Source organism: Mus caroli, unplaced genomic scaffold (genome assembly GCF_978045245.1).
Source record: "Mus caroli unplaced genomic scaffold, Mus_caroli_1 scaffold_4, whole genome shotgun sequence".
Lineage (NCBI taxonomy): Eukaryota > Metazoa > Chordata > Mammalia > Rodentia > Muridae > Mus > Mus caroli.
In genome coordinates this window covers 150,426,270-150,439,013 of record NW_028227259.1, presented here as the reverse complement: position 1 = coordinate 150,439,013, position 12,744 = coordinate 150,426,270, and the positions used below count along the sequence as shown (strand labels likewise).

General features: G+C 40.4%; 1 protein-coding gene across 6 annotated transcripts in view; it reads right to left on the bottom strand.

The window, feature by feature from the left end:
- Cdk8 (cyclin dependent kinase 8) overlaps positions 1-12,744 on the bottom strand; it is a 78,069-nt gene that overhangs the window by 33,761 nt on the left and 31,564 nt on the right. For 5 of the 6 annotated variants that reach the window (XM_021162568.3, XM_085837435.1, XM_021162566.3 and 2 more), the window contains one exon: positions 1,771-1,881. In XM_021162568.3, the coding sequence (XP_021018227.1) occupies positions 1,771-1,881 (111 nt within the window). The remainder of the gene's footprint in view (positions 1-1,770; positions 1,882-12,744) is intronic. The other variant, XM_021162569.3, reaches the window with a different exon arrangement.

The following is a 12,744-nucleotide window of genomic DNA, read 5'->3' as shown; positions in this document are numbered from 1 at the left end:
GTGATAACAATCCAGTCTGTCAGGAAGAAGAGAATCCACCAGCTCTCTGAATGTAACAAGCATAGGTTCAAAGAGAGTGCATTAAACAACTAAAAGCTTCAAGCTTCCCAGAGTAAAAACCAAGGAGAGGAGGTAAGATAATTGAAGGTGTAGTTCTTCAGGTCAAACTTTAAATATTATACTGATTTTTCTAGAAAACAAGTATTTTAAAACTAAAAATAAATAGCTAACTCCTTGTAGGATGGGAATTTTTCACCTGCATATTCTTCATATTGCATGGTTACAAATCAAATACACAGTACACAGGCTATAAATTTCAGCAGTGGAAGTGATTTTCAAGACAACTCTTAAGTATAACTTTTGCTGCCTTATGAGAGCCAACCCACATATAATATTCCAATTAAAAGGAAAAAAAGTTCTAAGTTTTAGGGAACTGAACTGTCCTGTTTTTGAAGTAATGTTATAAATATTCATTTGCCTTCAGTTAAATTAGTAAAATGATAGAATTATAAGTTACTTATATGTAACATAGCTTATATGTAAAGTTAAATATTATTCCCTCGCCTGTTGGAAGTCACACGGAATATAACAGATAGGTCCATGTCCTGCTGTCACGCCCTGGTGCTGTGTGTGAGGCCCCCTGAGTTTAATCAAGGTTAGTTGCATGGACACGGGTGATAGGGAGACAGATGCTTTTATTTTGTCCACTTAAGACAAGATGCATTTACGTTCTTATCAATACAATATGAGCCTTTTACAATACTGGCTAAACCAGTAAACTGTAACCCCTCATTTGAGAAATCTTCAAATATACAATTTGGCTCTGTATGTATAAATGTCATGAGCCAGACAAACGTAAAAACAAACGCACAGGGGATGCTACAGTCTACATTTACTCTGATCTCATTCTGTGGTGTGGCTCTCACCAGCAGTGATTGGTTTTTTTTTTTTTCTGTGCAAAAGCATTCTCACCAAGGAAAATGAAATATATTACATGAAATACCAGATGTGAATACTAAGTCTCCCACACTTGGCTACCCAGCTTGTAGATGCTTTAGAATGATCAGGAGAGCTTCCTACCATCACAGAACCAGGCAGGGACAGTGACAGAACCTGGCAATCCTTTTCTAGCGTGCTCACCCCAGAAGTACTACTTCATTTTGAATTCCTTCACACTACAGAGCAAAGGAGAGGATGTCCTTTTAAAGCCTTACAGCAGAACCGTCTCCTTTCCAAATGAAAACTCTATTAGGAAACAATGTCCCACTGCTGTTCATAGTCCTCTTACTTCTTTACCATCTGTTACAAAGGTCAAAACACAGGATCAAAAAGCAATACTGGCAGTCTCTCCAGCCTGAAAACCCAAAATGCTTCAAATTTCAGAACTTTGTGAGAGCTAACATGATTCTACACAGTGAAACTTTGTTTCACATAAACACTGTATGAAATTTCCTTCAGGCTGTAAGTGTAAGGTAAATATGAAATTAAAACACAAGTGAGTTTCAAGTTCAGACTTGAGGTCAGTCTCCAAGATGTCTCATTAAATAGATGCAAGTAAGTGCCCCCATATCTGAAAAATCAAAACTCTCAAACACTTCTACTGCCTAGCATTTTAGTAAGTTAACCCACTGGACAAAGCAAAAGCCTCCAGGTTGGCAGTAGACCTACTGTTACTCTGTAAGGTGACTCCTAGTGCAGTGGAAGCTAACTGTTTAGTCCCTCTCAAGCCTGACTGAGAACAGCGGCCTGTCTACCAGCAGTCCACCTTACCCAGAGGTCATGCTCAGCATAGTCAAAGAGAAGCCATACTTTCCGATCAGCATGAGACAGAAACACCTTCAGAAGGGAGATGACGTTTGGGTGCTTAAGCTCTCGGAGTAACTACAAAACAAAGGAGATCCATTCAAAATTTAACACAAAAGTAATACTTAAAAAAACACACATACATCAAATTAGGTGTGGTAGCACATACACGTATACAAGGATATGCCACAGCCTGCTGCCAGCATGGCAGGCATTTCTACCTGGCTGCTTGGAAGTGAACAAAGGCCTGAGACTGTGAATGCTCAAGCAGGCATTACTTGATGCCAGGAATCCACAGCTAGCCCGAGCGACACTGCAGGGCTCCATCTCAGACGTTACCCACCCACCCAGACCAGCTACAATGTAAAGGCAATGCAAGGCACTGCTTGCTGATATTAAGCATTCAATAAACACCCATGCAGTGTGATTGCTACACAGGTGCTTCATGAAGAAAAACCTGCAGGGAAAAAGACACTGAAAAGGGGGTAACAGTAAATCTGTCATTTGCTGCTTGACTTGGTTTTAACTTTTTATCAAAATTACAATTTTAGCCACTTTTAAATCTAAATTGGTGGCATTAAATATAAATGTTGTAGAACCATCACTATTATTTAAATGTTTTTTCAACATTCCAAATAGAAAATGCTATCATTTCCTGACCTAGCTCTAGGTAAATCTACTACCTACCCCTAAGATGTTCTGTGGTAGACACCTAGCATTGGCGAGTTCTCATTACACCTCATCTTCCTCATGTGTGTTGACAGGCATGTACCTGCAATCCCAGTACTGAGGAGCTGGTAGGAGGAAGGACAACTCCTGTGGTGCCACCCATGTGACTGACTGATCTTTATGTGTACGCATGTGTATCTGCTCCATGTATGAGAAGTGGGAGCCAGATCCACTAGAGCTGGAATTATAAATTACTGATTCTGGGTGCTGGTGATCAAACTCACGTCCTCTAGAAGAGCAGCCAAGTACTTAACCACTGAGCCATCTCCCTCCCCTCCCCCTCTCCGTTCCTGAGACAGGATCTCTCATTGGCCTAGAATTTACCACATAGGCCAGGCTGGCTGTTGAGCCCCAGGAATCCACCACTCCTACCTCCTCTGTACTGGGATTATAAGCATCAGCATGTCCAACCATGCCTAGCTTTTTTGTAGGTTCCAGGGATCAAACGGGACCTTGAAAGCTCTTTATCTACCCAGCCTCACAGTTATCCTTTTATGTCTGGCTCGTTCACTCAGTACTATCTTCAAGGTCCACTCACGTTGTAGCATGTAGTGGGGTTTTGGTTTTTGTTTTTCCTTTTTTATAGGTAAGAGCATTCCACTGTATACTGAGACATTCCTCAGTCCACGACAGATTTACATTCTGATAAAGCCATCCTAAGTTAAAAACCTCATCACCAAAACCACATTTATTAAGACAGACGTGGCAGTGCACACTTGTATTGCCAGAGCTGGTCACTGCAATACAATCTGCTGATCACAGATGCATCCCAGGAATTAAACTGGGCTTTAATAGAACTTTTTTTTTTCATTTTAAAAGAACTGGTTAATCGTCACAAAACAACAGATATAAACGTAACCATACCAACTTTATTCACAGAAACCACTTGTTTTTCCAATTTTACCAGTGGGGGAAATTTTTAAATTTTTATGAATATACATCTACTTCAAATATATTATTCACCATAAACTTGATTTACCACAATTGTCATACTTAATTTAAACCTGTACAAAAAGTATATTAATATTTAAAAACATATGCCAATGTCAATATGCCACTCAGAAATGAAGAAGAAAGCAGGTATAAAACTACTTATATTTCAAAATGACAGTTTTCTTAAAGAATTATAAATTTATGGAGTGTGTGTGTGTGTGTGTGTAGGGTCATCCTCAGGTATGCCTCCCTACCTCCTTTTTTTTTTTTTTTTTTTTTTGATTTTTCGAGATAGGGTTTTTCTGTGTAGCCCTGGCTGTCCTGGAACTCACTTTGTAGACCAGGCTGGCCTTGAACTCAGAAATCCGCCTGCCTCTGCCTCCCCAGTGCTGGGATTAAAGGCGTGTGCCACCACGGCTGGCCCTCACCTCCTTTTGAGACTGGCTTGCTGCTCACTAATTACACTAGGCTGGACAGCTGACAAGCCCCAGGGAGCCTCTTTCCAAGCTTGCCCAGCTACTACACCAGCAGCCATTTCTACTTGGATCCTAAGAGCTAAACAAAAGTCTTCATGACTGGGAGGCAAGTATTTTACCAGCTAAACCATCTTCCCAACTCTGACACTGTATTCTAATATTAACAATTCCTAAAAGCAAAAACAAGTTCTTAATGTATACCTTAAGTATGGTGACAGTTAAACTGAACCTTAATTATGGTGATAGTTAAACTGAACCTTAATTATGGCAAAATTATTTCCAAAAAATAATTAAACTGAAGAATCTTTCTTCAACTTCAATCTTTTCCAATCGCTTAGAAAGAGATGAAAACAGATGCTGAAGTTGGAGACATGTGTTGTGAAAGCAGACCAGCCATGGACCTACACCATCTCTCAGATGCTCTCTGGAACACTGTGGGCAGCTGATATCCACTGCACAGTTGGCCAGAATTCTAAACTAAAGGGATTCCAGCCCACAGGAAATTTTGGAGAGGAATGTGACAAACAGCAAAATGAGAGCGTTGTGATGTCCTGGATTTGAAGACACCCCACCACCACCACCACCACCACCACCACCAAGGTTCTCTCCTCCCCTTTTATAAATGCTTCCTGAAGAATGACCGCACAAAATCTAGGCCATCTGTTGTGTGTCACAGTCTAGCCTGCACAGGGGTGGCAACAGATCACAATAATCAACAGGAATCCTAAGATTTTTATTAAAGGACCAAACTGAGTGTGTGCAAGGTGATAACAAGGGGTGTCAGAGAGGTGCCGAAGGGTTAAGGGAAAGCGGGAGTCGGGGCGAGCAAGGATGGAATCCTTTCCTTCCATACCTTTTGCTCCATAGTCTCCCTGTTCAGCCTGCCACTCGGTCATTGTATTGTATGTGCATTCAAGTTCATTCCTCTCTCTACCTCTTGACTTATTCTGAATCAAATTCCAGATATCATACCACTTCAGCAGTAAGTACTTCAGTTTGCACCTCCTCTATCACAGTCCTAAGCAAAGCCTTAAGCAAAGTCTGAGAGAAGAGGCAAGAGGAGGAAGCAAACTCCCGAGTCCACAGCAGCAGGGGAGTAGCACTGGGGAGAAGCGGCAGGGGGCAGGCGAACAGCATACACTAATAAACTCAACAACTTAGCCAAAATGCACAAGTTATTAGAAATATAGCAAACAAAAGCTTACTATCTAAAGAACTCTATTAGGGAAGTACACTGGTGGGTGAATTCTATTAAATGCTTAAGGAAAAATATCAATTACTTGCTAATATCAGAAAATACAGGATGAAAAATAGCCCCGGAGTAGCTAGAGCGCAGGGTCGGCTGACACCCGCCAGCTACCCACGACCCCCGCCACAGGATTTTGAGACTGCTGGTGAGTGGAACACAGCTTCTGCTCCAGTCCAATCACGCGGGACCTGAGACTGCTCTGGTTGGGGAGAGAGAAATCCGGCCTACATAGGGTCACAAACCTCTTCCGGTCAGAAAAGCACCGGGGTAGCGAGGGCGCAGGGTCGGCTGACACTCGCCAGCTAACCACAACACCCGCCACAGGATCTTAAGACTTCTGGTGAGTGGAACACAGCTTCTGCTCCAATCTTTAAACAGTGACAACGACAACAACTAACCCCAGAGATTACCAGATGGCGAAAGGTAAACGTAACAATCTTACTAACAGAAACCAAGACCACTCACCATCATCAGAACCCAGCACTCCCACTTCGCCCAGTCCAGGGCACCCCAACACACCGGAAAAGCTAGACACAGATCTAAAAGCATATCTCCTGATGATGGTAGAGGACTTCAAGAAGGACTTTAATAACACACTTAAAGAAATACAAAGGAACACTGGTAAACAGGTAGAAGACAATAAAGAGGAAGCACAAAAATCCCTTAAAGAATTGCAGGAGAACACTGCTAAAGAGTTACAAATCCTTAAAGAAAAACAGGATAACCTAATCAAACAGGTAGAAGTCCTTAATGAAAAACAGGAAAACACATCCAAACAGATGGAAATGAACAAAACCATACTAGACCTAAAAAGGGAAGTAGACACAATAAAGAAAACCCAAAATGAGGCAACACTGGAGATAGAAACCCTAGGAAAGAAATCTGGAACCATAGATACCAGCATCAGCAACAGAATACAAGAGATGGAAGAGAGAATCTCAGGTGCAGAAGATTCCATAGAGAACATCGGCACAACAATCAAGGAAAATGTAAAATGCAAAAAGATCCTAACTCAAAACATCCAAGAAATACAGGACACAATGAGAAGACCAAACCTACGGATAATAGGAGTGGATGAGAATGAAGATTTTCAACTCAAAGGACCAGCAAACATCTTCAACAAAATTATAGAAGAAAACTTCCCAAATCTAAAGAAAGAGATGCCCATGAACATACAAGAAGCCTACAGAACTCCAAATAGACTGGACCAGAAAAGAAATACCTCCCGACACATAATAATCAGAACAACAAATGCTCTAAATAAAGATAGAATACTAAAAGCAGTAAGAGAAAAAGGCCAAGTAACATATAAAGGCAAGCCTATCAGAATTACATCAGATTTTTCACCAGAGACTATGAAAGCCAGAAGATCCTGGACGGATGTTATACAGACACTAAAAGAACACAAATTCCAGCCCAGGCTACTATACCCAGCCAAACTCTCAATTACCATAGATGGAGAAACCAAAGTATTCCACGACAAAACCAAATTCACACATTATCTCTCCACGAATCCAGCCCTTCAAAGGATAATAACAGGAAAAAACCAATACAAGGACAGGAACCACGCCCTAGAAACAACAAGAAGGTAATCCCTCAACAAACCTAAAAGAAGACAGCCACAAGAACAGAATGCCAACTTTAACAACAAAAATAACAGGAAACAACAATTACTTTTCCTTAATATCTCTTAATATCAATGGACTCAACTCCCCGATAAAAAGACATAGACGAACAAACTGGCTACACAAACAAGACCCAACATTTTGCTGCTTACAGGAAACTCATCTCAGAGAAAAAGATAGACACTACCTCAGAATGAAAGGCTGGAAAACAATTTTCCAAGCAAATGGTATGAAGAAACAAGCTGGAGTAGCCATTCTAATATCTGATAAGATTGACTTCCAACCCAAAGTCATTAAAAAAGACAGGGAGGGACACTTCATACTCATCAAAGGTAAAATCCTCCAAGAGGAACTATCAATCCTGAATATCTATGCTCCAAATACAAAGGCAGCCACATTCATTCAAGAAACTTTAGTAAATCTCAAAGCACACATTGCACCTCATACAATAATAGTGGGAGACTTCAACACACCACTTTCACCAATGGACAGATCATGGAAACAGAAACTAAACAGGGACACAGAGAAACTAAGAGAAATTATGAATCAAATGGATCTGGCAGATATCTACAGAACATTCTATCCTAAAACAAAAGGATATACCTTCTTCTCAGCACCTCATGGTACCTTCTCCAAAATTGACCACATAATTGGTCACAAAACAGGCCTCAACAGATACAAAAATATTGAAATTGTCCCATGCATCCTATCAGATCACCATGGACTAAGGCTGATCTTCAATAACAAAATAAATAATAGAAAGCCAACCTTCACGTGGAAACTGAACAACACTCTTCTCAATGATACCTTGGTCAAGGAAGGAATAAAGAAAGAAATTAAGGACTTTTTAGAGTTCAATGAAAATGAAGCCACAACATACCCAAACTTATGGGACGCAATGAAAGCATTTCTAAGAGGAAAACTCATAGCTCTGAGTGCCTCCAAAAGGAAACTAGAGAGAGCACACATTAGCAGCTTGACAACATACCTAAAAGCACTAGAACAAAAGGAAGCAAATTCACCCAAGAGGAGTAGACGGCAGGAAATAATTAAACTCAGGGGCGAAATCAACCAAGTGGAAACAAGAAAAACTATTCAAAGAATCAACCAATCAAGGAGGTGGTTCTTTGAGAAAATCAACAACATAGATAAACCCTTAGCCAGACTCACTAGAGGGCACAGGGAAAGCATCCTAATTAACAAAATCAGAAATGAAAAAGGAGACATAACAACAGATCCTGAAGGCATCCAAAACACCATCAGATCCTTCTACCAAAGGCTATACTCAACAAAACTGGAGAACCTGGATGAAATGGAGAAGTTCCTAGACAGATACCAGGTACCAAAGTTGAATCAAGATCAGGTTAATGATCTAAACAGCCCTATATCCCCCAAAGCAATAGAAGCAGTCATTAATAGTCTCCCAACTAAAAAAAGCCCAGGACCAGATGGGTTTAGTGCAGAGTTCTATCAGACCTTCAAAGAAGATCTAATCCCAGTTCTTCACAAACTATTCCACAAAATAGAAACAGAAGGTACTCTACCCAACTCATTCTATGAAGCCACAATTATTCTGATACCTAAACCACAAAAAGACCCAACAAAGATAGAAAACTTCAGACCAATATCCCTTATGAATATTGATGCAAAAATCCTCAATAAAGTTCTTGCTAACCGAATCCAAGAACACATCAAAACAATCATCCATCCTGACCAAGTAGGTTTCATCCCAGGGATGCAGGGATGGTTCAATATACGGAAATCCATCAACGTAACCCAGTATATAAACAAACTCAAAGACAAAAACCACATGGTCATCTCATTAGATGCGGAAAAAGCATTTGACAAGATCCAACACCCATTCATGATAAAAGTCTTGGAAAGATCAGGAATTCAAGGCCCATACCTAAACATGATAAAAGCAATCTACAGCAAACCAGTAGCCAACATCAAAGTAAATGGTGAGAAGCTTGAAGCAATCCCTCTAAAATCAGGGACTAGACAAGGCTGTCCACTTTCTCCATACCTATTCAACATTGTACTTGAAGTCCTAGCCAGAGCAATTCGACAACAAAAGGAGATCAAAGGGATACAAATTGGAAAAGATGAAGTCAAAATATCACTCTTTGCAGATGATATGATAGTATATATAAGTGACCCTAAAAATTCCACCAGAGAACTCCTAAGCCTGATAAACAGCTTCGGTGAAGTAGCTGGATATAAAATTAACTCAAACAAATCAATGGCCTTTCTCTACACAAAGAATAAACAGGCTGAGAAAGAAATTTGGGAAACAACACCCTTCTCAATAGTCACAAATAATATAAAATATCTTGGCGTGACTCTAACTAAGGAAGTGAAAGATCTGTATAATAAAAACTTCAAGTCTCTGAAGAAAGAAATTATAGAAGATCTCAGAAGATGGAAAGATCTCCCATGCTCATGGATTGGCAGGATCAACATTGTAAAAATGGCTATCTTGCCAAAAGCAATCTACAGATTCAATGCAATCCCCATCAAAATTCCAAATCAATTCTTCAACGAATTAGAAAGTGCAATCTGCAAATTCATCTGGAATAACAAAAAAACCTAGGATAGCAAAAACTCTTCTCAAGGATAAAAGAACCTCTGGTGGAATCACCATGCCGGACCTAAAGCTCTACTACAGAGCAATTGTGATAAAAACTGCATGGTACTGGTATAGTGACAGACAAATAGACCAATGGAATAGAATTGAAGACCCAGAAATGAACCCACACACCTACGGTCACTTGATCTTCGACAAGGGAGCTAAAAACATCCAGTGGAAGAAAGACAGCATTTTCAACAAATGGTGCTGGCACAACTGGTTGTTAACATGTAGAAGAATGCGAATCGATCCATTCCTATCTCCTTGTACTAAGGTCAAGTCTAAGTGGATCAAGGAACTTCACATAAAACCAGAGACACTGAAACTTATAGAGGAGAAAGTGGGGAAAAGCCTTGAAGATATGGGCACAGGGGAAAAATTCCTGAATAGAACAGTAATGGCTTGTGCTGTAAGATCGAGAATTGACAAGTGGGACCTCATGAAACTAAAAAGCTTCTGCAAGGCTAAAGACACCATCAATAAGACAAAAAAACCACCAACAGATTGGGAAAGGATCTTCACCCATCCTAAATCAGATAAGGGACTAATATCCAATATATATAAAGAACTCAAGAAGGTGGACTCCAGAAAGTCAAATAACCCCATTAAAAAATGGGGCTCAGAACTGAACAAAGAATTCTCACCTGAGGAATACCGAATGGCAGAGAAGCACCTGAAAAAATGTTCAACATCCTTAATCATCAGGGAAATGCAAATCAAAACAACCCTGAGATTCCACCTCACACCAGTCAGAATGGCTAAGATCAAAAATTCAGGAGACAGCAGATGCTGGCGAGGATGTGGAGAAAGAGGAACACTCCTCCATTGTTGGTGGGATTGCAAGCTTGTACAACCACTCTGGAAATCAGTCTGGCGGTTCCTCAGAAAATTGGACATAGTACTACCGGAGGATCCAGCAATACCTCTCCTGGGCATATATCCAGAAGATGTCCCAACCGGTAAAAAGGACACATGCTCCACTATGTTCATAGCAGCCCTATTTATAATAGCCAGAAGCTGGAAAGAACCCAGATGTCCCTCAACAGAGGAATGGATACAGAAATTATGGTACATTTACACAATGGAGTACTACTCAGCTATTAAAAAGAATGAATTTATGAAATTCCTAGCCAAATGGATGGACCTGGAGGGCATCATCTTGAGTGAAGTAACACAATCACAAAAGAACTCACACAATATGTATTCACTGATAAGTGGTTATTAGCCCAAAACTTAGGATACCCAAGATATAAGATACAATTTGATAAACGCATGAAACTCAAGAAGAATGAAGACCAAAGTGTGGACACTGTGCACCTTCTTAGAATTGGGAACAAAACACCCAGGGAAGGAGTTACAGAGACAAAGTTCGTAGCTGTGATGAAAGGATGGACCATTTAGAGACTGCCGTATCCAGGGATCCATCCCATAATCAGCTTCTAAACGCTGACACCATTGCATACACTAGCAAGATTTTGCTGAAAGGACCCAAATATAGCTGTCTCTTGTGAGACGATGCCGGGGCCTAGCAAACACAGGAGTGGATGTTCACAGTCAGCTATTGGATGTATCACAGGGCTCCCAATGGAGAAGCTAGAGAAAGTACCCAAGGAGCTAAAGGGATCTGCAACCCTATTGTTGGAACAACATGATGTACTAACCAGAACCCCGGAGCTCCTGTCTCTAGCTGCATATGTATCGAAAGATGACCTAGTCGGCCATCACTGGAAAGAGAGGCCCATTGGACTTGCAAACTTTATATGCCCCAATATAGGGGAATGCCAGAGCCAAAAGAATGGGAATGGGTGGGTAGGGAAGTGGGGGGCGCTATGGGGGACTTTTGGGATAGCATTGGAAATGTAATTGAGGAAAATATGTAATAAAAATATTAAAAAATTTTAAAAAAAAGAAAAAAAAAAGAAAAACTAACAGAGATAATGCAGTCTTTACACTAATGTCTGTAAAAATAAGATATTGAAAAAAATCTTATAAAATAAAAAGTATGCCTTTCCATTAACTTCAAAGTCACAATATTGTGATATCAATTTTCTCAATCAATTTATGATTTACTGATCTAAGTCATAATTCTAGATGGCGCTCTTTAGAAATTAAACTTGACTAGCTAACCAACCAACCACAACCCCACATAACACCACAAAGGACCTTAAATAGCCCAAATAATCTCAACAAGAGGTAACGCTAATAGCTTCACCCTGCATGACACTGAGTCTGTAAATCTGGTATTAGTGGCAGACTAGATAATGTCGGTGGTGCAGATACAGCCTAGAAACAGACCTACACTTACACAGTTCCTGAGCCTGTGCACTGATGAAGACTTCTTTACCCAACAGAGAAAATAACCATAAAAGGAAAAGGTCGTAAATGTACTACATTGAACTAAAAATCCCTGTCCAAGTTAAAATGTAGAATACCATGACAGGTAGGTCTTTGCTATTTCTTTGTGTGTAAATGCATTTCTAGTTACTGAGCTAGCTATAAAGGCAAGCACCTTTGATTAAAAATCCAATCAATCTACAAAAGCATTTTGCAGCCATTTTAAGTTCATTAAGTTGTATAGACTTTAGATCTGGTTAACTTTATGTAATGCTTTTATTTAATTGCAAGTGTATTTTTAAAAAGTAATAAAAAATAATAAATGCATGGCCATGAGAGATAGTTCAGTAGGTTAAAGGCACTTATTGCCAACCTGAATTCGATCCCTGGGTCTCACACAGAAGGAGAGAGACCATTCCTACAAGCTGTCCTCTGACTGACTGTGCTCATGCCATGGGACAAATAAATACAAGAACCACCAAGGTTGAAGCCAATGAAATTTCACATTCGGTTCCCTTGGAACCAAAACCAAGGCAAAAAAAGACCCAAAACATTCTCGGCACTCTAAAGCTCCCCTGGTCCCTTCCAGTCCCTTTGATCCCACCATAGTCTTAAGCAGCCTGACTTCTAACATCACAAAGCAAGGTCTAATGGATTTCATTTTAAGACGGACCTGTGTTTATAGAATAGAATTTGATGAACCATCCCTGATGTAGAAAAATCTTATCTCAGGAGTCAAGAGTGTGAAGGCTAGTTAACTGAAGCCATCTCACATGGAAATGGCTGAGTGGCTGAACACAACTAGGGAAGCAAAGGATCCAGATGCTTCACTGCTCTGTCCGCTGATTCTCCAAACCCCACAGGATCCACTTGCTGACCGCCCATGATGAACTGGCCGGAGATCTGCTTTGGTCTCCCCCGCACCCCTCCATTGTTCCAAGTCCATTTCGCCTGCCTTGTTCTCTC